This window comes from Myiozetetes cayanensis, unplaced genomic scaffold (genome assembly GCF_022539395.1).
Source record: "Myiozetetes cayanensis isolate MyiCay16 unplaced genomic scaffold, myiCay2020 scf9, whole genome shotgun sequence".
Classification (NCBI taxonomy): domain Eukaryota; kingdom Metazoa; phylum Chordata; class Aves; order Passeriformes; family Tyrannidae; genus Myiozetetes; species Myiozetetes cayanensis.
In genome coordinates, this window is record NW_026088185.1 from 11543456 (window position 1) to 11568764 (window position 25309).

Below are 25309 nucleotides of genomic sequence, written 5' to 3' on the forward strand. Positions count from 1 at the left end.
TGGAAAATGTGCCCAGTATGTGGTTAAGTGTTCAAATTAGCTTTCCATTACACTTGAAGGCAAGGTCGAGGTGTACTCAAAACTAGTTTGCCTATGGAAGTGAGGTATTTCTTTTATCTCTCTAGTAATCAAATATTTATTGGTATATAGGGAATTTCAGAGAGAATAATCCAAATTTAGTTTTGTGATTAAATTGCTATTTATTTTACATACATCGTGATTATAAGGACCTATTCAGCAGTGTCAGAAATTACACTGAAGATGCCTGAACTCACAGAAGAAAAGGCACAAGTTTTGTTGGGTTTTTATGAACTTGTGAATTCCTTCTGTACAAATGTTGTCATCATCATCATCGTGGCTAGGCTTCATGAAGGAAGATTTGAGAAGGGCTCAAATGTGACAAGCTGCTAATTCACCTCTTCGTATCTAGTCATCAAAGAAAGAGCAGGTAGGGATTGCATAACCCACTTCCCTGCCAATAAATTACCACTCATTCTTCATTTTTAAGTTTCATGTAGCAGCACAGCCTTCAGTATTCAAAATGAACAAAAAAAGCCTGGCTCCAGACTGGGTGTTTGGGGGTAGCCAGTACGCCAGAGGAGGATAGAGGTGCTGGAAGGGATTCCACCTCTCAGACTGCCTTGATGCAGGGACAGTGAGGGAGCCTTCCTCCTCGAAACAAAGCTCGAGTACAAATTGCATTTTCCAGCAGCAGGTTTTTGAAGAGAGATCTGCCCGCTGAAAGTACCATCACGAATGAGTGACTTCTAGCTGTAGCAGGATTTCTCTGGAGCACGTTATGGGAAATAAATTTTACAGCCTGAGCTGCATGATGTTGTCAGGCATTCACTGAGGAGGCAGATGGGATCTGTGATGCGTGGTTGCCAGGTTGTGATGTTACTGCAAGTCTCACGAGAGACTGGTGCTTTCTTACAGGTCAGGTTCCACACAGTGATGTGATTATGTGAAAGATGCATTAAAATTTTAGCTCTCCTGATGTGGAGAAAAACATGAAAAGATGTGTCACAAAGAACACCTCATGACAATAAGTATATAGGATTTCATATAAAAAGTTAAAATCAGTCAAATATGATGATGCTAAGTGCAAAGTGGAAACATATTGGTGAATGTTGACATCTTTTCTTTAAATATTGGAATGATTGGAAGCAAGTGCAGATTTTCTGTTTCATCCAAGCCAATAGACTAGAAACTATAGATTTCTCTTAAGTCCAGGGAAAACATCCATTTTTAGTTATGAAAGAAAGTTGCCTTAGGGTTACTGGTTGGCAGGATTATTCTGCTAAAGAATGTTGCACCATCTCCCACAAAATACACAGTTCCCATTGTGTTTTTCATCTACATGAGCACCAAGTGCTCAGTCCTCTTCCATAGATGTTATCCTGATAACTTCATTGTGCCTTCAGGTGCCTTCAAAAATTGTATGTGAAACAGTGTTCATTACCGTAACTTTGGTTAAAGTACTGAAGGTGGTCACATTGATAGGCATCAGATACTTACATTTTATACTTCTCTTACAAAATTTGGACATGTATTTCAATTTTATTAATTATTTGTCAAGTACTTACAGAAGGATGGAGACATTTCTCATGGACAGGCTCATAAATCAGAATTAGGATAATAATTTTTTTAAAAACATGCACCTATCAAATCTTGGAAAAATATGTTTAAGGAATAAAGATGTTTAGGAAATGCTATCTTTTTTCTTTTCATCATTCTTAGCAATGCATGGGTTTAATGGAAAACTGGCAATAGCTCCTGCTGGATTTCATTGTAGAGGTCTGTAGAACATAACTTTTAAGGTATTCCAACCCTGTAGTTCCAGCATGACTAAAAGGTAGGTTTAAATGCCTTTAGTTAAATTGGTGTAGAAGGCCCTGTGATGGGATTCTTGCATTATATGATAGTCTGATCTATGCCCATGGTATCTTTGTAGTTACTATCTTTTGGCATCTTTTTAGATACTGTTAGGCCACTAACACAGTTTTTTGTTACAAGTTATCGGATTATTTTTTGTTTTTCACATCTTCTTCCCTGTGCTGAATGAATTTAGGATTTACATAAAATAGAGTAATTTTGGTGTAGTGTTTATATTGGAGGCTTTCTTCTCAGTTGCTCTAATGTGATGAAGACTGAACGTTCTTGCTGCAGGACAGTGGTTCAGAAATGAGGCAGTAGTCAGTTGTTTGAAAAGAAATGTTGATTACTGTCCAGAAAAAAAGAGAAAAAAAGACCTGATGAAGTGTTTTGGTTTGGTTGGAATGTGCTGCTAGAGTGCAGTAAGGGATGCATATTCTACACGTTGTGGAGGATTCCGAGGACGTGTTTAATGTAAGCTTTGTGTAGACGAAACAGATAAACAGATTGCGATTGAGATCTGTGGGCCTTTGGAAAAGATTGCGAATTGTATGTTTTTTCAAAGGACCAAGATCTCACAGCTGTCATGGAAGTTGTGCAGGGCCACTGTGAAAAGCAGTGTGGCTTTAAAATCAAGTTGAGTTAAATACACTTGAAAGGTCTCTTTTGTGATCTGCAGAGCATATTTACAGTCATCTGCAGCTGAGGGCCACATTGCCCCCACGCTGCAACCACGCTGCGTTGGTGACGGAACCATAAGCTTTTCCTCATCCTTCTGATCTCGTCCTCGGTATCATTAAGATTCCTTAATGGAGGAGCAACTTCTGCAACAGATTGGCAATGAACATATTGAATCTATCACATCAAAGAAATAGTTGTAGGATGGCGTGAAGACTCTGCTTCTTTTTAAAGTGATCTGTATGGGCAGATCTGCATGGGCAGATCTTTGAGTCCCTGTGTAATTTTACTGGCTTTGATCAGAGGCCATACAGCTGCAGTTGTTTTGAAAAATCAGATGTTAACTGTTGTGCTGTGAAGGTTAAAGGATGGTGTTTTCCTTGCTTGTTCAAGACTAACATTGCTACTTACTTGTGATATGGCAAATTAAATAAATATTAGTATTTTGGTACATACCAGTTTGTGAGACTGGTTGGCTTCTGATACACAGCTACCAGAAATTCTGTGGGAACATAGGTAACTATTTTTAAAACCGATTTTAATTATATAGAATAATTGTATGTTTCTCTAAAATGTTTTTACACAATACTTCTCTAAACTTAAATACACACATGTATTTTCTAGAATTATTTACTTCTGTGTGACAGATACACAGCTGTGAGTCATTTACATGAAGAGTAGGCAGATTTCTGAAGATGGAATAAAAAGCTTTAATAGCAATATAGAGATCTGGTGGAAATTTATGTGCAAATGTCCTTTATTATATGATCACCACCATGTAAATATATAGCTTTGAAACAGCATTCTGAAGCCTAAGGTTTCATATTCAAATGTTCAAATATTAAAAGGAAACAATGTCATTGCTTGCAATTTCAAGGCCATCTCCTTTTGTGTGTTTATGTTGGGATACAGCCTTTAATTACACAATCAAATTTTTACCCTTAGGATTCCTAGTTGTTCAGCTTGGTTAACACTTGCTGCCTTTTCTCATGACTGTCTTAAGATGTCTCATCATAACAGTGATCTCTGTGGTGTCCCAGGGAGCTCTTTGGCCATCGTGGTGTAAAACCTGTGGTGTAGTAGTAGTAGAGAGAACTTTGCTGGACAGCTTTCAGCTGTTACAAGGAGGAGACTTCCCTTCCTTCTCCTCATTTTCCATTCTCTTCATATGTTCTGATGTCAGTAATAGTATCAGAGCAACACTGTGCTGAACAGTGAAGTGGGAAATATGGAAACTGTGCACGGGCTCCTCACAGTTTGTCAGCCAGGCTGGAATATTTTACCTTTGCAGCACGGACGTCGGTGCTTGAACTGACACAGTAGTGGTAGTGGTGGGTTAGCTGATGCTTTATCCAGAGCAGCCAGGGAGGGAAGATATATGGGGAGTGAGGGGGAACTGAGGGGATGGTTGTCTGCAGTTTCAGAGTATTTGCTGATGGGAAAGGAAGCTAGAAGAGTCACACATCCCCTCTCTGGCTCCCACAAGGGAGTTCTGTATATTCACAGACTCTTTTGCCATTGGCTGTTGTTACCTGCTTTTGTCTGTTTTCTCAGAATGTTCTTTCATCGTAGGATAAATACTAATTTTAAAGTATGGAAACAGGAAACATATAAAAGAGGCTTTAATTTTTGAAAGTTAAATTACAGAGAAATAAAAGAAGCTTTTTCAAGCATTGGCACAGATTGGAATACTTTTGCATTAATTAATATTACAAGCTTGTGTTTAGAGTGGACAAGTTAATTTGAAGGAAAAACATTGTTCTTCCTGATGCCATTAGCACTGTCAGTATTCTTCATTCTGTGTCATTCCTGGGGAAGGCTGGGAAGGCAGCAGTTGGACAATCTCCATGTGCGGCAATATAGAAGCTTAATTTAGAAAACTTAGTTTATCAAAGAGTTTGTATAAGTGCTTGGAAACTATTATGGCAGTGATGCCTGAGAAAAGAGAGACAAGTGCCTGATGTGTAGAAGTGCCTGCAGGGAGTATCCCACGTGCAGGGCTGGGTTCAGGTAGATGACTCACATCTAACCGAGTGCTAGAAACATTCCCCTTCACGGTGTGCTCTGAAATACATTCCCAGTTATTTGTGTGTACCTTTGACAAAATTCTCTCCATACACAAGGGCTGCTGTACTTGGGTTTTTGGAGCCCAAAAATTAGCTCTTTCTTGATGATGAGGTCAGGACACTTCTGGGAATGGTGGCTTGTTGGTTACCAGCTGCTCCCCAGCCAGGAGGAGAGGTTGTCTCTGTCAATGAGTCAGGCTTTGTTTCTTTTTCTGATTTAAAAAAGAAAAGAAAAAAAATACTTGTGCTGTTTGCTGTGATATTTCTTTGTGATGGGATCGGTGGACTTCAGTAAAATGCTGACCACTATCAAAACTACTGGCAAAATGTTTCAAGATAGAAGGGTGTACGTGCTGGGTTGTCTTCTAAATGGCATCTCCGTGCTGTTGCTTGTAGAGTCGGTAGCCCTGGGAATGGTGCTCTCCTTTCCCATCCAGCTGGGACAAGAAGTTGACTCTTGAGGTGTTTTGGGCCTTCCAGTGGTTTCTCTTGGTTTTAATTTTTTGTTGTGGCAGATTTTGACTAGGTCAGGGAGCCTAAGTTGGAAATAAAAACCTCACGTAGACAGAGCAGTGAAACAGGCGCTGCACCAACTTTGCTTTCAGTTACAGTCACGTAAACCTGAGGAAGCTCTGCCAGTATCTTCTGTGTGCAGGTGTAGGTAGAATTTGTCTCTGCAGTCAACTCCTTAATCATTGGATTTTCTAGAGTCTGAGCTAATCTGCTCATTATGCCATTGATTTTTTATGCTAGACATTGATTAAGGAATAATACTGAGATACCAGCATTTCCAGTGTGAGATCTGAAGGCAGTGTTGGACCATTTGTTTTTAGTTCAGTTTGTGTTTGTCAGTAAAGAAATGCCCAAATATTGGTAATGATTCTGAAAACTAAAATGAGATTCGTGAGTGGTTGTTATGAATGTTTAAAGTGAGTTCATACAATGACATGGTGAAAAAATCTGGAAGCTGTATGGCAGGTGTCTGGACATTGTAAATAATAAAAGCAGAGTCCACTGGTTTGGGGGAGGGATTGTTAACAGTTTCAGGCCAAGAAAGTCTTACTTCAGAAAAATTTGTTTCTGCACTGTAATGCATGTGGAGCTATTGATAGGAGATGTAATATCAAGTAAACTTTCATATAAAATGTTCTAATCATAAAGAGTCGTGGGTGTTTCAGCCAGGGCTATAAATTCACAGAAGAAAGCATGAAAAGAAACTTCTACAGATTTTATATCTTTGTTTCAAAAATGCCTTGCTTAAAGGTCAGTGATTACTTTTATTGACCCACACTGATTTGTCTTTTGGTGACTTAGTTAAAATATATCTCCAAATAATACCAAGAGAAATATGACTTTTGTGCATATGTATATGTAAAATATGTATTAATTATTTAGAAGTAGATAAAAGAGGAAATATAAACCCCTGAAATGCCTGGAGAGATCCTATCTGGCTTTGGCTTTAGTAGCATTTCTTATCTAGGTGTTTAAAAGTAAGTATGGTGTAAAAGACTGAAGGTGACATATAAGCAAAGAAAAATGATGGATTGATAAAATTAGTGAGTTAATAAGAGTTTTTTTAAGCTTTGGAAGTTTTTAAAGCTGGGCAGGTAAGTGACACAATAGTGTTCTATTTAAGAAAGATCGATAATCTCACATTGCAAAAGTCATTGTCATACAAAGCAGATAAAGGGTGGATAGAAATAACACACTTGTGGGGTGTTTGGAGCTGTCTGGGCTTTTTGTCATTATGGTTTTTTTCTGCTTTTCTCTTTATGTAGATTTACAAGCAAAAGATAGTAAAACTGTCCTTGCTGGGAAATGACTGGCTGTCGCATGCAGGGTTTTACTCACATACTGTTTTGACCTGCATCTTACAAGTCCACTGAGATGTTCACTTACACTTACTAAGAAATTTGTATTTCTTCTTACGTTTATAAATGTTGCTCAACAACCTGGCAGTAGTAACTCGCACTGTAGGACTGACTTGGCTGTTGGAATGTTGACAATGTTATTTTAAAATACTTATAAGAATTGAAATTTAGTTCAAGATAAGCCGATCTAAGATTCATTAGGAAACAACTCTGCTTAAAAAAAAAAAAAATAAAAAATTCTCTTCTCTTGAAGGGGCCAGGGAGGTTCTTTGAGGTTACCTGGTGGCTGCACAGCTACCTGCTAAAGAGAAAAATCCCCCAGAGGGGATGGTAGGGCGAGGAAGGAGAAAGCAATGATCCTTTTTCTCTGAATGTTTTTCTACTGCTGATGGGCACAAAACATTTTTGTCTGGAGATTTTCTAGTATCTCTTCAGCCTGCATAAAGCCACCATTCACAGGCTGCTCAGGGGCGTGTGCCAAGGCAGCCAGAGCTGCTGGAGAACCTGTTGCTCGGGATGCCCTTGCCCTGGGCTATGCTAGGACTGGAGGAACAGTAAAATCCCATTCCGGGATAGAGGAGGGCCCTCCTGATGGAGGCATGTTGTTAACCCTTCAATTGTACAAAAAGCTAAAAGCACAGCAAGCAAACCTAGGCGTCCAATACCGTTTGGCAGACAGCGGTGGAAATGATTAGTGGTTACTTGGCAATGGGAAGGTTGCAAGTGGCTGCACTCTAGAGGAAATACAGCTGAGATTACAGCAAAAAGGTCGGTCTCTCACAACCTGCATCTTCTTAGTACATTCTAGGCACTGCCTTGAACTGATGCAAAACCTGCCACATTTAATATATATTTAAAAAGATAACCCAATAACATGTAAATTCCATTCATAAAAAATAGGAAAGTCAGAATTACCATTTCCCTGCTGGCAGTTACTCAGCTTCTTAGATTTGTGTAATGTTTCTCAAAGGTTTGCATGATGCAACAGTTTCCTTTATGATGTTGTGTTTTTTAATATATATGTATGTTTATGCTTCGAATTCATAATTTAGATGACAGTTGTAATGTGAATCTTTTAATCTCCTCGCAGTGGAAGTCACAGCTCTTATTCCACATTACAGTGCACTGTGGCGATAACTGACTTTCTTAAGGAACCAAAACCAGTAGTGATGGTATTTCTTTTGACAAAACGAATTTAAATTTGATGCAGTTGTGATTATCACAAACTCCTCTTATTTAAATTGGTGTATCAGATATGAGCTGCATGGTTTTTTTGATAGGTGATTTTTCACATACTTCTGTCACAGCTGAAAGTCTCTCTGGTATTCTGTTTTACCAACTTTTTATTATTTTCCCTTACCATTATGGTAATGTAAGAATGGAAGTTGTTTTCTTTTAAATTTGCTTTCTTTTCTTATCTAGTTCTGTTGCGTCTGTCCACATTGGGAGTTTGAATAAGTGAATCGTGTTTAATTTCTTTTAAATGCAATAGAAGGCAAGGGAATTTACCAGTTTATTCAGCTAGTGCAGACTGGGATAAATTGTATTTCAGTCTCACCTAAAAATTTATCCAGTGTTTAAGTCTTGTGTGCATTTTGTATTTTGTGGTTTTAGCATAGTTAGGTCTCATTACAGTCTTTTAAGGAGTACTTTTTGCAATATATAAGACAAGTTTAAACATAGTTCCCAAACTTGGTTTGGAAGCCAAAGTAAATGAGGTCTTGTAGTGCCACATTCCAGTGATTCTGACATCAGAAGAGTATCTGCACTAATAAATTGTTGTATTAAAGGGGCTGGATTTTTGTATGCCTGCAGAAAGCAAGACTGGGGTCTGACACAGGGAAGCATTAAGCTCGCTGTTCAAGACACTCGCTAACAAATCTTTTCATTAAATCTCTTTTCCCCACTGAGGGGAAAAAAAACAAACCCAAAAAACCCCAACACTGAAAAAGCAAGATACTCAAACTTTGACAAAAAATCAAATGCTATTTCAAAAAAGGCTCAATAAAGCTAGTTATGTAATGTTGTTGAGTGTTTTGTTTTTTCAGGTTTTCTGATACTCTGCTACAGTCAGTGGAGATACCTCTGTCTTTTTGTGAATTGAGGAGTGAGAATTATGCCAAAAATTAGCTGAGCACTGACATAAATCAAAACCCAAAGTATTTTGAAATATTTGCATAAGTGGACTTATGTATGTTGTATATATTTGAATGCAAAACATTCAGCATTCATCACATTTGCAGCACAATTAAGCAAACTCTTTTGAGATTTTCATCCTGGGAAAAACAATAAAAAAGCCTTGTAAAGGCTACAGACTTGATTCATACCAGGAAACTGGATTAAGGCACAGACAGTGGAGCAGGGCTGTATCTACTTTGCCTTGTATGGCTGAGCTGAACTTTGCCAGCTCAAAATTCACTTTCTGCTGTCAGTGCCTCTCTATACAGGGCAAGGGAAGTTTGGGAAAAGCTGTTAATAAATATGCTCAGCTGTGTTTGATCAGCTCTTTTGCCATCCCAAGATTTTGAGAGGAAAAACAGTTTACTGTGTTGTCTTACAAACCAGTGTACATTTTTTCCCCCTCATTGTTGTAATAACAATTACATGTTTATAGTGTTGATTCTTTCAAATTTACAATTAAAGAATCCTTATCTTGTTTGCTTTCAGATTCTTCTCATTCTTTTCATCGAGATGAGACCATCGTTATTGCCCTGGCGTCTGTGTCTGTACTGGCAGTTTTGATTGTTGCTCTGTTCTTTGGATACAGGATGCTTGCAGGTAGGAATTGACAATCTTTCTGATTTTGTGTTTTTCACTTGTTCTTTTGGTTATTTCTCAAAGTTCCACTTATGTCTCCTGTTCTCCCCCGTCCCTGTTACATGCTTGTACATAATGCTCCCCTTTCTCCTCTCTGACACTTTATGGTGATACCCCTTCATAACAGTTCAGAGGGATTTATGATTTGTCCAAGCTGGCATTTTGGGACCCATTTTTCTTCCACAAACCATCTGCTCAACACAGCTTAAGTGAGGTGGTGAACATGCTTTATAGTTATTACCAGTGACTTTTAGTGTAGCAGATATCTGTAGTATATGCAGGACTTGTTATGTCCTTGCCTACAATATGTATTTCTACCAAGTCCCAGGTAAGTTGTATTGTTTTCACTTGGAGCATGTCAGTAAAAGGAAACTCTCTGATTTCCTCCTCACCATCTTCCCCAGGAGATCGTAAACAAGGTTTGCACAGTATGAACATGATGGAGGCAGCAGCATCAGAGCCCTCACTGGATCTGGATAATCTAAAGTTGTTGGAGGTAAATGTTCAACTCAGTTTTTAATCTTCATTTTTATTCAATGTAACACCTTTGGACATATCATCTTCCGGGTATAGTTACAGAAATGAATGTATCAGTGCTCCTGTAATGTTTTCTTCACAGAAAGAAATAAAAAGAAAGGGTTGCTGCAGTTACATTATTTTGTCTGATTTTGTTAGTAATATTGTTGGAATTAGAACATATTCTGCCTCAAGAACAAAAGAGAAACACTGGGAGATAGTGGGGGAAATTAGAATGTATTTCAGCATTGCATCAAAAGATCCATCTTTTTGCTTGACACCACTTGCTCTAAGTGCAGTACCACGCTGTAGTCATTTGGAATTTGTTAGTAACATTGGAATATCGAATGTACTGTAGATAGGGCAGTATTGTTCAGTAGTGGTGCATTTATGTATAGTCATTCTTCACTGTGGGGTACTATCTATCTCCATGGCAACTGGAGGCCAACCAGAACTCTCTGCTCAGCTTGGTGTTAGATGTATCATCACAAAACTGCAAAATGCTGTGCTTCCAGTTGGAATGCTTGATAGAACATACGGAATTTTAAAAAACTTTTAGCCAGAAATAAATGAGTAGAATGACTGAGATGCAGAGTGTGGTACTTTCTTCTTTTTCCCAGGAGAAACCACACCTAGAGATGCAGACTGCAGGCATGCAGCGTGGGCTGTGCTAATGGTGACAGCAGACTAATTAGCAAAGAATCTCAGGTGCCTTCTGCCAGCAAAAAAATATTTGAGGCAGAGTTTACAAGAGTTTAACAATGTGTGTTGTACAAGTGTGCAAAGCCCCGGATGAGATTACTCTTACTGATATGCAGTCTGGGAGAAAGCAGTGACTGTGCTGGTAGAGAGATCTGCTGTGGGGTCTTCTGTCCTGTTTCTTGTATCTGAAGGAGCTGACTCCTCTCCCCAGTCGCAGGGTGTTGCAGGACAAATGTCTTAATCTGTGCTTGCCTTTTGACTCTCTGTGGGTAGAAGATGTTCAAGGTTTGTACCTGGAAGTGACTTGCTGCTGCTTTGCAATCCACTGACGTGAAAGAACTGAGAAACGAAAAGTTTCTCCCTTAAATGATACTTTATTGTTGAAAACTTTCCTATTAGACAATTTTATCATTTTTAGAAACATTACTTCTGTTATCCATTCAGTTTTCCGTTCCTCTGCCATTTGTAAGAAGTATTTAAAAAGTGTTTAAATTTAAAAAGTAGCAAGATGGTTCATGAAATCCTTACAGTTCCGTGTATAGGTATTCCTGAAAATCATTTTAATTAAATAGGTGCTTAAATTCTTATGTAGTTAAAATCTTTTGAGCTTTAGAAATTAGGACTTTTCCTGAAGGTGGTCCTGCATTTTGGTTTAGAGCAGAGATTACATCTTTCTTCTTCAGTTGCCATGGAGATGGGAAAGGCCATTCTGTGAGGACTGTCTAGCATAGTGGGGGCTAGAATAAAGGTTCACAGGTAGTCAGGAATTAATTGTTCCCTTCTGTTAAAACCTGTTTACCTCTTTTGGTATCTATTTGGCAGTATAAATGAGTATTTTGTTATTACTAACCTAAAAGGTACAGCTTATAAACTGTCCTAAACCTAAAATGTTTACCTCAGTGTCTGTGATCTCCGGAGTGAAATAAAATTGATCACATAAAAGCTATAAATGTTTAGTGGGCAAAGCTTTAATAAAAGAATTAGCATCCCAATAGACATGTATTTTATTGATTCTATATATAAAAGTGCAGAATAGATTGTTTGTTATATATTTACTGGATATTCAGACTATAGATCAATTTAGTAAGACCTACATTGGCCTGTGCTGAGGTTTCCAGCTCCAAAATAGCTTTTGTGACTGCATTCTGATTCTGGTTTTCACTAAAAAATATTTAATGTCTTCACTATTTTTATAGCATAAGTCAGTATAAAAGTTGGCATACGATTTTTGTAGAGTGAAAACTTGGGGTTTGTCTTCATCCATTATTTACTGAACTAATTATTGACTTTTTTTTGCAGTTGATTGGCCGGGGACGATACGGAGCAGTGTACAAAGGTTCCCTGGATGAACGGCCAGTCGCTGTCAAAGTATTTTCTTTTGCTAATCGTCAGAACTTTGTCAATGAGAGGAACATTTACAGGATTCCGCTGATGGAACACGATAACATCGCCCGCTTCATTGTGGGGGATGAGAGATTCACTGCCGACGGCCGCATGGAATATTTATTGGTGATGGAATATTACCCCAATGTAAGTGCTGCAAAGGAATCAATTGGCTTGGTTTAGGATCCTAAGAATAGCCACATAAAAAGGATGTACTTCGGTTTTTGGCGGTGCTCTTCACTGCTGTTTCTTGCACAGTAATGTAAAAATAATCCATATAAATTACAATTTTAATGAACCTTTTTGTGGTTTAGTGTAATACTCTAAGATTTCTCAGTTAGTGCTACCAAACGTAGTCTTAAAAATTCTTAGCTGATCTTGGTTATGGTGCAGGTTTTTTTAGTCAATTCTGTCCTACTCAAGGACAGAATTTGAAGAGGTTTTTTTTTACTTAAAAATAATTTAATAAATTTAAAACTTTTTAGTATTAAAACATATTTTATCTCTCCTATGGCAGTTAATGACCTCAGTAGCTGAAAACAGTGGGGGTTTTTTACAGTGAAATGTAATAGATCCAATATTTTTGTCAGACTAGTTTATGGTACCATAAATCATGTTGCCTTTTTATTCTGTTACCTTCTGTAAAGCTTTCTGTGGCATACCTGTTTATTTTTCTGTACCGTATGCTGATGATGTAGGACTACAGAAAGAGGGTGGCCTCACTTTCCAGAACCATTATCTTCAAATCTCCTTAGCTAACTGAACGCTTACATCCCTCAAATTCATTGAGTTCCTAATGCTCTGTGTGTGTGTGTACACACAGAAACAAAAACATTTTGAAAACACACAGTATAAACCATAAAATGTGATGTATATGGGGGTTATGTATATGAAAACACAAGAAATTATGTTTCACAAATTATCTTGGGGCTTTTTTGCCTTTATATGGGAAAAAAATGTAGTTATTCAGTAAATCATTTTTTTAATGAGCTTTTTGCTCTCAAGTAAGCCAAGTCCTATTGTATTTCTTCCAGGGTGTAAAGGTGATGGCTGAAGCCTGCTCTGTTATGGCAACAGTAGGACAAAAGCTGCCTACTTGAGTAGCAGAAAGGAGCAGAGCAGTGATAAGTACCAGTAATGATGGCCTGTCTTAGGGTTTTTTAGCCTCTGAACTTGTGTTGAAAATTAAATGAATACATTTAAATACATACCGAAATATGGATGTGTATTTACATGCATATATATATATTATATACAAATTTAAGGGGGCATAGCACAAGCATATAAAGAGTATCTTAACTGAAACTTTTAAGTGAGAACACACTTGATCATGTCAGCTTGTAAGACACAGGCATCTGAGGAGGTCAGAGAGACTAGAAATGACCATAAGAAAGGTCAGTTGTGCCCGTACCAGATGGACAGTGGCAAAGCTCATCAGCTCGGGCATAACAGGCTAATTTTCAAGTAATTGAGTTTAATGAAATCAAATGAATATTCTACTCCTAGGAAGGTGGAGCATAACTGTCTTCACAGGTGACCTGGTTTTGCTGTTTTCTTGAACAAAAGGATTTTTAGCTGAAATGTACTTTAGTTGAAAATGGTGTCTTGTTGCTTATATAAACAGGATCTGATTAAATGCACAGATGAGGCTTATGACATCATATTATCAGATCCTTTTTCAATATGGTATTGAGAACAGCAAGATTAGTCTAAAATCAATCCACTGGTTGTTTGGAAGTCATTGGAAAAAGTGCACAGCAGGTGTAATTAATGCACAGTGTGATCCTTAATTCAGGGAGCAGATGTTCTGCTGTATGTGGAGTTAACAGCAGAGAAAGAAGCCTGCTGTGATCGCCTTACTAAAAGGGAATTGCAGTGTTCAGACTGGAACCATAAATCTGATTTCAAAAAGGACTAACCAGTACAAGATGTGCAGGTGAAATACTCCCCACCCAAAACATCGTTCCACCTCAAAATACTTTCCTTCTTGGAAATAAGAACAGAAAAACCAGAACATTTTCACACAGAAAATTGTTCTCGATGTTGCCTTGGTGAAAGCAAGACAGATAGGTTTGACCCAGATTGCATCATTATCCAAACATGCCTTCAGACCAAAGGAAGTAGGCAAGCAAGTAATAAAAGGACAGGTAGGTGTATTTATCAATCAACAGGCTGTTCTGATGTTACTCTGAAGTGTGGTAGGTGAAAAAGAAAGCTGAGAGGGATGACATCATAGGAAATAGGTAATAGCCACAGAATTGTTGCCCCAATAGTCGGACACTCATGTCCTTTTAGAACAACAGAAAAATTTTAAAACACAAGTAGAATCTTGTGAGTGTTAAAAACATCGATTTTATCAATAGTTAGAATCAGAACAAATGTCCCCATTTTGACGTGTAACTCGTGACTTTGACAAGATAATCTTAATTACAAATATATCTGTGTCTGAATCTTGACTAAAATTTTCCTGATTGTCATTGATATTGAACTGAACTAAAAGCATAAAATCACAGCCCTCAGCTAGCTTAAAAATTATCTGGTGGCCAACAGGCTCTGGCAGAAGAAATATCTCGAAGCTGGTTTGAGGTCATTATGCAGTGAGTATTTCCCAGTCACACCATGACAACAGTCCTGTGGCCTCTGTTAGAGTGGGCTGGAACCTCAACCCACTAAGCCAAGAAATTGTCTGTTACTGCACCCGGGGTGCTGACAGTTGGAGGTTAATAAGAGTGCTTGGAGTCCTTTAAACAGTAAGAAAAAATGTGAAATTCCTTGAACTCATTTCTAGGTGGATTCACAGCTTCTTCATGTATTACAGAATCTATTTGAATTTCATGTTACAGCATTTAAAAAAACGTATATATATACTTGTGTAAGCCTGTATGAGTGACATTTGGTCTGTGTTGTCACCAGGGAGGTCATCTAGTTAGGGGCTCCTTGTTCTGTACAGACTGAGTCCGAAAAGGTGTAAGACTCTTGTGATTCTATCAAGGATTGTCAACAATTTGGTTTTACTTAAGCACTGGATTAAAAAAAAGTCTAATACTTTCCTCTCTTTAAATTCTGGTATCTGTGTGCCTCCATCTGAACTGTGCATGCATTACATACCTGAATGTCGACTCCAAGTGGGTTGAAATGCCACATACCAAATTTTTATGAACCAAATGTAACAGAATTAATTTTGCAATAACATATATTTAGTTGCAGCTGTGATAAGATGTGACACATTGGAACATCTTTGAGATGACAGATTGAAATAGGCAAAATCAGGGGAGTTTGTAGTTATAAAAATATTCTAATAACTATGCAGAGATAACTGGACTACTTGTTCTTCATGAATAAGGATTTAGTGTATTTAAACTGAGTATATTGTCACTGGGGACTGTGCATAAGAACTGCTCAAAGTTGTAGTTTGCAGGGTCTGGCTCTTGTTTTGGATTGCAGTCTCAGTCTCTAGAATATCTCAGTATTCTAATTCACACCTTTCCTTCTGGTTTTCTTGGAGATTTCACAACTAACTGCTGTAAAATCCCCCATTTTACACATGTAACTTCTCTTTCTAGAAGAGACTCCACGTGCACTATTTCTTCAGTCTCTCCTACTCTGAGTTATCTTAGGGTTTTTTTTTTGTTTTGATGCATAAATAGATTATAGCTGGGCCAGTGAGAGATGTTGAGTATTCTGTAAGTGCCCACATATGTATGTGGGTCTAAAGCCCACATAACCCAGGCTGTTACGCCTGCAGTTACCTTTCCTCTGTTCTGCAACAAGACGTTTATAATTAATATCATTATTTCTAAGGCAGTCCCTGTTATTTTGTGATACAATTTCTATTCCACTTTAGATAAACCAAATGGCAGCACTAGAAATCAGTTCCACTTTGGTCCAGTCATGGGTTTTAGAATACGTGAGTAAACACAGAAGCAGTTGAAGATTTATACCTTTCAAGAGCAATGGATAAAACTGACTTTCCTAAAGATTTGAAGTTATTCAGCTGGACAATGATTGTAATCCATGTTTGTTGTTTTGGTTTTGGTTGGTTTTTTTAGGGTTCTCTGTGCAAATACCTGAGTCTCCACACGAGTGACTGGGTGAGCTCTTGTCGCTTGGCACACTCCATAACTCGGGGCCTGGCGTACCTGCACACGGAGCTGCCACGAGGAGGTAAGGCCAGGAAGGCATTCCAAGATCTTCAAGATAGATACTCTAATTTCTATCATGTAGTAGATTCCTGCCTTTCTTCTTTTTCCCTCTGTGACAGTACAGAGAGTAGGAAATGATGAGTGCCAGTAGGGATTGCTCAGAACTACTGCTATGTTCTTTCCTTCTGAACAACCCCACGTCGTGGGCTCTGGCTGTGATGCTGCTATGAAAACACGGAGTGAGAGCTGGGAGAGCCCCAGAGAGAGGCAAGAGGAGGAGGCAGAGCTGTGCAGTGCTGCTGTATCATGGCAACAGATTACTGAAGACCTGAAGCACTGGCTGGCTGTCTAGCAGAGGGCAAACAGATGGGGTGTTGCGTTTGTTTTTGCAGTTCAGACACAGATCACCAAAGCAATTTTTAGTTTGTATGTGAACAGTATACACAAGGAGAAATAATTATATCTTCTAGCTCCACTGAAGTTTTATTTATCATGTCTTGATTATTGTCTAAGGGTTTGGCCCTAGCCTTTGCTGTGTACAAACGATACGCTGGACTTCTGGTGTTTTATTAGAGTACTGGATGTGACAGTGTATTGATTAGTATCTTTGTATCTGCTTGCATGCCTCAGCCAACATTTCAGCAGCTGAAGTATCATGATTATAAAGCAGAGATTCTGAGATCTCTGTGTATCAGGCTGCAGAATATGGCCTGGCACTGAAGCTTTTTGGCAGTAAATAAAAGGATGGTTTCACTGAATCTACATTAAGGTGCTAGTGTTTGGATTAAAATTCCAAATTATGTATCTCAAATGTTAAGCATCAACTCTAGCAAAGAATGACAACTGAAGATGCTGCTAGAAGTGCAAGCCTGAAAATACCCAAATCAGTATTCCTGTGTGACATTGAAACTGCAGCTATCGTCTTAACTCCATCATTTCGAAATGTGCAGACACGTGTGTCTATTAGCAGCCAAAAAACGTGTAAGCCTTCCATCAGAAAGAAGAGACAGCCATAGTCTGTGAATGCTAGGAAGGAACTCATGGGGTAGAATGAATTCCACAGTAAAATGAGTTCTACAGTGCTGGCTGCATTACTAACAAAATAAATTGCGTATAAACTAGGAACAACTGAGATTATTCTTTGGAAAAGATCAAATCCTATGCAAGGTGAACGTGTTCAGACTCTGTTCAGGAATAATATTGTCTACCTATCTTCTGAATAGGTGCCAATGCCAATTCCAATCCTAACCTAAGTAGTTGGTGCCCTTTTTGACACAGGAGTGTGGATATGAGAGAGAATATTTGAAATGGCTTTTAGGGCTGTGGCAGCAGGTCTGTGCTTAACTACACAAATGTCTCCACTGCCAAAATAATTCTGAAATATCCCTTGGAAAGAAGATCGTTGGCAAACACTAGAACTGTATATAGCAGTAGCCTAATATGTTATGTAGGTATGGTGAAACTCTGAATGCCAGTCAGTTTTCTACAGATTGCATGCTCTGGAGCTCATTGTAAAGAAGCCAAAGTGTTCGCTTTCTAAAAGATGATTCTCAGTTTATAATAGCTGAGCAGACATAATCTGGTTCTCTCATTTTGCCAAACAGTAGAATTGCTCAAATAGTAACGAGCACTTTCATGTGTCCAAATAGACCATTACAAGCCTGCGATATCCCATCGTGACTTGAACAGCCGCAATGTCCTGGTAAAGAATGATGGAACATGTGTCATTAGTGATTTTGGACTCTCAATGAAGTTAACTGGAAACAGACTGGTACGACCAGGTGAGGAAGATAATGCAGCTATTAGTGAGGTAAGTATAAATGAGGATAAACCCGTGCATAAAAGAGAGCAAATTAGTGTGGAAGTAACACTGAGAAAGAGTTATTTCTGTTGCTGGAAGGTGAATGTTCCGGTGGTACAATTTCTGTAAGGGGGAATTGCTGCAGTGTAGGTGTGAGAAGTGACTGAAATCTCCATGGGAAGAAACTGGTTTTATTCTCAAAATACTGAGACAAAGGTAGCATTTTGAAAGGCTGTTGGCAACCCTGGAGACCGAAGTTTCTGTGTGAGATACAAGAAGACATGAGGTAGATTTGGTTGCCATGTTCTTTGCAGTGATGTGGTGTGGTACAGGTCCCTTCAGTCTTGTACTGCAAGGGTTAACTGAAGACCAAACATCCTTTGGTGGTTTGGCATTAATTTTTCCAAAATGGTGACATGCCACATGCTACATCCTACAACCATTTCTCTGGGTGTCATCTGCAATTTTCTGGACTTCAAATGGATACATCTGTGTTTGAGTGAGTACATGTAGAAGGTCAAGAACCAACTGAGAAAGAACAGGGTCAAAAAAACCAGGGAGTGCTTGAAAAAGTACCTTATGGGAAAAGATAAAAGAATGAGCGTTGTTTAGGGAAGACAGAGACAGGTCTTCAAGGATGTAAACAGCTGCTGCAAAGGGAAAGGAGTAAACTGTTTGCATTCAGGACAAGAGATAATGGGATTATATTGCAGGAGGGAAAATTCAGGTTAGTTACCAAGAGACCTTTCTAATCTCTAGAAGGCAGCCAGGATCTGGAATGGACTGCTAAGGAAGGCGATATAGAATCTGCATCATTTTATGAATTTAAGGAACAGATTGGAAAAACATCTGTTAGGAGTGGGTTATAATGGATTCTAGGAAGAAAGAAGAAACTGATTTCCTAAGCTTTCCTTTTTATGATGCTGTGACTCAGAGAGTGGGGGAGTTTTTTGTTGTTGTTTTGTTTTTGTATAAGCATAAATATACTTGACATCCAATACAGGCTATGGAAATACAGTGAGGCTATTTTAAACAGAATGAAAGTCCCTAATGGTTCAGTAAATTTGTCTGTGCTTTTACAGAAAACCTTTACATTTCATTCAAAGAATATGTTTTGCATATTCTTTCCCTTAGAAAGCAAGTGCTAAATTGATAGTACATAGTGCACAGGTGCTCTTTTTAGATCTCCCCTTACTGAACAAAGAAACAGGGAAAGTGCTGTTAGAATGTAGGGGTAGGGAGCAGTCCTGTGACAAAACACTCTTGTAATAGTGCTGATGAGTGAGTGCTCTAATCTAACTGACATATGTGCTAGTGAAAATGAATAGAGTCCTACAAGGCTGTTAATAACCTTTGACTGTGGGAGATGTAGGGTAGAGCCCTAGTGAGAGTTCAGGAAAAAGAGAACTGGTTTAATCTTCAGTAGCACGCTCTTCCATTATGATACATACCTTGACGTTTAACAGAGTAATTACAGGGCGGAAAAAAACATTCTGAGAACATTAAGTAAGGGACAAAGTTATTTGTTCTGGAACATACAAAAAACTGACAAAGTAGGGCAAGGGGTTTGTTATGACTAGGCTGCTAGTAAGGGTCTAGAAGCTCAGGACATTGATTAGAAGAGAACTGCATTTTCCATAACTGTAGAAAACGCCGAACAAAATAGGGTATTAAAAAATAAATCTCCACAATAAATTGAATTTGGCAGTTACTTCCCGATGTGAAGCTTTGATTTTATGTTTCCTCAGGTCGGCACGATCCGCTATATGGCCCCAGAAGTGCTTGAAGGAGCAGTAAACTTGAGGGACTGTGAATCTGCTTTGAAACAAGTGGACATGTATGCTCTAGGCCTCATCTACTGGGAGATATTTATGAGATGTACAGACCTCTTCCCAGGTAACTAAAAGAACTGGGGAAAGTGTAATAGTAGAAAGCAGTACCAGCAACCGAAGCTACTCCTTATCCAGAGCTTTTGAAAGTGAAGAGGGGAATTAATTTTCTCGGTTGCTTCTGCCATTAAGTCGGTGCCATCTAGTGTTCGCAGTGGTGGTTGTCAGCACAGTGTTTGGGGGTGAGGCATGGTTCCTGCTGAGAGGCTTGAAATTACCTGTTCAGGCAGTTTGCAGGCCTCATGGTAAGGGCAATTTGAGCATTATGGTTACTGTCCAGAGCTTAAATACATTGAAAGTTAATCTGGTGGGAAGGGCAGTGCTTCCAGTTGTTAGAACAGATAAAAGTGTTTTTCAGACTTTCCCCATAAAAGAATGTATGGGAAAATAGTGTGATTTAATGTAGCCTTTAGTCATTTGTACTTTTATTTATGATAGTGACATTGAAAATGCAGGGAAATCTTCCAAACCTGTAACATAAAACAGAAGGAAGTAGACTTTTAAAATTTAGCACATGAGGTTGTGCCACACCCACCATCTTCTTCCCAAGCTACAGCATATAGAACAAATCTAAAATGCAGCATTCTTTCTGTAGTGAAACAGCTGCACTTTATGTGCAGGGACTGGTAATCTTCCTGGGCTTCTTCATAAATAAGTACATGAATATAATCAGTCAGTGGTGTTTCATGGAAAGTAGGTGTCATCCTCAGGCTCCAAGGCGTTCTGAATGTGCCACTCAGCCAGCAAAGTTTGAGGATGTTATCCTTGGAAAGGCTGCTGAACAGCACGAAATTCATTTGCAGTTAATTCAGAATTTTTTGTGGAGAAAGTGGGGAACATCTCGATAGACAGCAGTTTTGTTGGTACCTTTCATCACCTGAAAGCCTTTGCTCTGCCTTTTAATCTGATTGATTTTTTCCCCCCTTTCTTTCTTTTGCTAACAGGGGAATCTGTGCCAGAGTACCAGATGGCTTTCCAGACTGAAGTCGGAAACCATCCTACTTTTGAAGATATGCAAGTCTTGGTGTCTAGAGAGAAGCAAAGACCAAAATTCCCAGAAGCATGGAAGGAGAACAGCCTGGTGAGATAGAATATTTGCAAATGATTTAATCAGCTTTAGGGTGTACTCATTTCTTAAAAGCAATTTTTGATTTCTTTTATAATGTTTGTTAGCATTTAAGGATTAGGAGCTGTTTCTGTCGGGACTTCTTAAATATGGAATTCAGTTTTTTAAAAACCATTGACATGAAAACTAGATTTCTTTTTGGGAAAACTACTATGATGATTATTATTGGTATTGGATGCTGCAGGCTGATACCCAGGAGATAGCTACTTATATTAATTGTTAGACATTGTCTGTAGTAGTATGCACGAAGTGCCCATGTGTTCTCTGTATGCTGGATGAGAAACATGAAGGCGTTTTTTGCCTTTTGACATCTTATAAACTAGTAAAACCATAAAATAATTGGCAAAAATGCCAATATACTCTTCCAAAACTAAAATTTGTAAACATTATAAACTTCTTCTGAACTTGTATAGCCTCAGAATTTGCAGAGACTAAAGCTTCCAGCAGTCATTTCATTAGAACGACATTACAGATTTTACATGGCTTCATTTGATCTGCAGTTTTTGTTTTCAAGACCATAAACGTAGTGATGTTGTTTGTTGTTTTGAATTAGTGTAGCTATGGCTTAAAGCCTTGCTTGCTGCTGCAGGCCAGCAAGTTACAGCAAGTCAGGTGAACTCTGGTGAGTCTGTGTGCTCGCTTTCATCCACAGCAAAGGTGAGGCAATGCTAATCCTCTGAGCTCAGAGGGGGCTGGTTGTCTTCTATTACAAGGGAAGTGAAATGCAGTTATGGGGTTTCACCTGATCCATGGTAACTTGTTTAAGCTAATGCAGCTTGATAGAGAGTATTAAAATGACATATTTGACTCTTTCTTAGAAAGGTATTTCTGTTTTTATTCCCTTAGTGAAATCATGCCCTGCAATCTTCAGAGGCTTTGCTGGCTGATAAGTGTGTAGCTGCTGTGCAGACAGAGAGGAGCCTGAGGGCTCACCTGTGCTGGTGCTTGTAAATATGTACAAAACTCTTTTCAGAGAGGAGTGTAGCCTGCAGTGGTGCACTGCAGAAAAACATGTTGGAACTGAGCTGGGAGCTTCACAGAGGGGTTCGTTAATAACCCAGTTTTGGCCAGCCAGTCTCGGGTGCAAGGGGGGCAGAGAGAAAAAAACGGAATCCACGCCCAAAAGATATAGGAAATCAAACAGCAGCTGTTTTAACTATAGCCACCTTGGCAAATGCAATGTTGGAAGAACCAAGCTTGACAGCTGTTTTTGAAGACAGTTAAAACTAAAACAGTTCAAGAAGGTTTGTTCTGTTTTGCAGACTACCGTTTTAAATGTTAATTACGTTCTAGCAAGATGATAACCTCCAGCATTATTAGATGATCCCCATATTTAAACTGCCTAACACATTCTTTGTGTTGTTACTATTTTTTTTTTTTTTTGCCAAAAAAAATCAAAATTATGATGATAACTCCAGCTCTAAGGATTGATTTACACCATTGCTTTAAGAGAAAAGAAGAATAAATAATTTGTAGTTCTCTCATGGGTATCAAACAACTTCTTGCCAGTCTAGGATAATATCTGAATGAGCACTCTAGAGGAGCTAGTGTAGAAAACTAAGCTCCAGATAACCTCACCCTGCATGCAGGTCCTAACCTCCTGTATCTAGTGGGAAAAAAGGACTTTTTTTTGTTGTTTAAAGCTGTGCTGGCATGTTGGGTTATAACACTTTCATGCAAATTCGTATATTCAAGAAATGTATTTGTCCTTTTCATTTGAGAAATAAAAATAAAAAGTAATGTTTTATTTTTTAGGCCACATAATTAAGGCACTCAAAAGATGTGGAATGCTGTATTTGTGGTTATATATGCACTCTCAGTCTGCTTCTTGCACTATATGTGTTATGTTACAGACCTTGATTAGCAGTATTATTTTGCACAGTGTAAATGAACAATCTGAGCAGATGATGTGGGTAAAATAATTCAAGGGCTATAAACTATGTTGATACATTACAGCATTCTTGTCTCACTTGCCAAAGTGGGATCTGAGCTTGACTTCAAAGGTCAGCACTGAAAGATATTAAGAGAATAATAGAATAATGCAGATTTCTGGTCCCTTCTGTTTTTTTGATGAGTGCTAGAACTTCTAAATAGTGCCTTTTCGTATCGTGGTCTTTGAACCTGAAATTAATAGAAAACACATTGTGGTAGATGTGAAGCTCTAGACTTTCATTTTTGTTAGCTATCTATACAGTCATTATTGTGTTCCTTTCGTGATCCTTACAACATCAAAAGGAAAGGATCTGCTGGAGGAGACACAGTTTTAAATTAAGCGCTGGTTGAATTAATGCTGGTGAAACCTGTAGGGGAGAGTCTTGCAAAGAAATGAGACAGGAGATTAGAGTGTCTTAGACTTAAATATTTAATTTAGGTTGTGAGGAAATCAAGTCCTAAAAGCTGAATTGAAGGCATTTTATTGTGGGAGAGAAAACAGATCCATATCCTTGTGCCTGCAGGTGCTTTTAGACTCGTGTCCCTCAGCTAAGGGGAGCGTAGTTGCTTAGCCCCTTTGTGATCTGCTGTGGGAAGGGAGATAAAAGGTTTGTTTGTGGGGGAGCTGATCCCCACCTGTGCAGCCATGGCTGCCTGGCTAAGCGGCAGTGACGGTGCCAGGTGCAGGTGGTGCCAGGAGCCCTCTCAGTGTGTGAGGAGCTCTTGGCTCACATGCAGAGCCGGTCCTGGCTGTCACTGCCAGAAGGGCACAAGGCAGTTCCAGCACAGGGGCAGTCAGCAGGACCCACTGAATGCCGTAGTGCCCAGCTGGGATTACGCACAGTCCTTGGCACTGGAGAGGTTAAAGCTGGGCTGTAGATGTGAGATGTTCTGGCAAGCCAGATCCTCTTCATGGGCCATGGGCTGGCAGCAGGGGCCCATACATGTCTGCCTGGCTTTTGTACTCCAGATACAGTGGAAGCAGAATTGTTCAGTGTTCATAATTTCAGTTGTTTCCTCTCCAGTTCTCTGAGCATATGGCAGCACGTTTTGGAGGTCTTGAGCTCTAATCCTGACTGTACAGTTCATCCCACAGTGTGATGCCAGGAACGTGTGTGTGTGTTTGTTTCTCCATCTGTAAAACAAGTGCAGCAATAATCTCCTCCCATGGTGCAGGCAAATTCACTGATACTTATGAGACATTTGGATGCTGCAGTGGTGAACAGAGGAAGAAAAGCATGATGAAGTGGGCACTGCTGTGTTATTTGCATACAGTGCAGGGGAGCGAGGCAGTGACCATTGGCAGAACTGTGAGGGTAACGTTTCCAGAATATCAGCAATCCTTAGCACACAGCTCTCGTAAGGCAAGGAGAGTAAGCTGTGCATGCATACCTCAGAGGGCTGGATGAAGGTTGTATGGGCATTGGTGAATGGAGCTTTTCCTAAATAACTGTCTTCCAGTTGATGTGTGTGCGTGAGATGTGATAATACCAGTCGTGCATATTGCAGTTATTAGGTTAAACTAATTAGGTTAAACTTTGAAGGAAATCGTGTATCTTCAGTTTCTCTTCCATATCAGCTAGTGACTGTTTTCATGCATGCAGAGTGCTGCCATAAAACAGTAAATTAGAAGCACAATTTAAAGGGGAAATAATTTAAGGTGAAGGGTTTTTGTCTCCCGGCAGGCTGTGAGGTCACTTAAAGAAACGATTGAAGACTGCTGGGATCAAGATGCTGAGGCTCGACTAACAGCACAGTGTGCTGAGGAGAGAATGGCAGAACTCATGATGATCTGGGAGAGGAATAAATCAGTTAGTCCAACAGTCAACCCTATGTCAACTGCCATGCAAAATGAGCGGTAAGGAGAGAACACATCTGGGTTTAGTCAGCAGCAAAAGCCCAGTGCAGTGCTCAGCTTGCTCCAGGAGGGAAACTGGCTTAGTGCTGGCTTAGCATTTCTGCACTTGTGAAGTGGGGGTGTGTTACATGAGCTAGTCTACATATGGGTATTGTGTGACATGGTCCTGATTGCTTGTGTTCTTAAGACCTCTGTATGTGTCCCTGGAATTCAGGCACCTTTTGTGGCAACAACTGTACATCTCACAGAGGGCCCTTTAAACTGAGCTTAGGCAAACTGTCTCAGCAGGCTTGCAGTGATATGGAGTGGTGAAGGGAATTGTCTTTAAGGACACTTGCTAAATGATGCATAAAACTTCTGTTTAAAGTGTTCTGCTAAAAACTGAATTCTTAGTCAGTTTGAGTTCAGGAAATTAGAGAGTCTCAAACCTGCAGTTTTTCAATTAAAGAACCGCAGGGCCATTGTTTAAGCATCGTTATTTTGGCCCCAGGGAAAGAAGTTCTGCACGTTCTCTGCTTATATATGATCCACAGGGAGCAAGAATTTGCAGAACTGACATTAGTACTTAATCGTACGTGCTAGAAATCTGGATTTGAGAGAAGAGTAATGTTGCTGTATATGGCAGTGTTTATTGTCATGGAAAAAAATTATAT

At 39.2% G+C, this 25309-nt stretch overlaps 1 protein-coding gene across 4 annotated transcripts in view; it reads left to right on the forward strand.

The window, feature by feature from the left end:
- The window catches only part of BMPR2 (bone morphogenetic protein receptor type 2), a 108256-nt gene that overhangs the window by 72016 nt on the left and 10931 nt on the right, over positions 1 to 25309 (forward strand). For all 4 annotated transcript variants that reach the window (XM_050340622.1, XM_050340624.1, XM_050340621.1 and 1 more), the window contains exons 4-11: positions 9158 to 9268; positions 9712 to 9803; positions 11825 to 12055; positions 15958 to 16072; positions 17700 to 17860; positions 19600 to 19747; positions 20685 to 20821; positions 24484 to 24656. In XM_050340622.1, the coding sequence (XP_050196579.1) occupies positions 9158 to 9268; positions 9712 to 9803; positions 11825 to 12055; positions 15958 to 16072; positions 17700 to 17860; positions 19600 to 19747; positions 20685 to 20821; positions 24484 to 24656 (1168 nt within the window). The remainder of the gene's footprint in view (positions 1 to 9157; positions 9269 to 9711; positions 9804 to 11824; positions 12056 to 15957; positions 16073 to 17699; positions 17861 to 19599; positions 19748 to 20684; positions 20822 to 24483; positions 24657 to 25309) is intronic.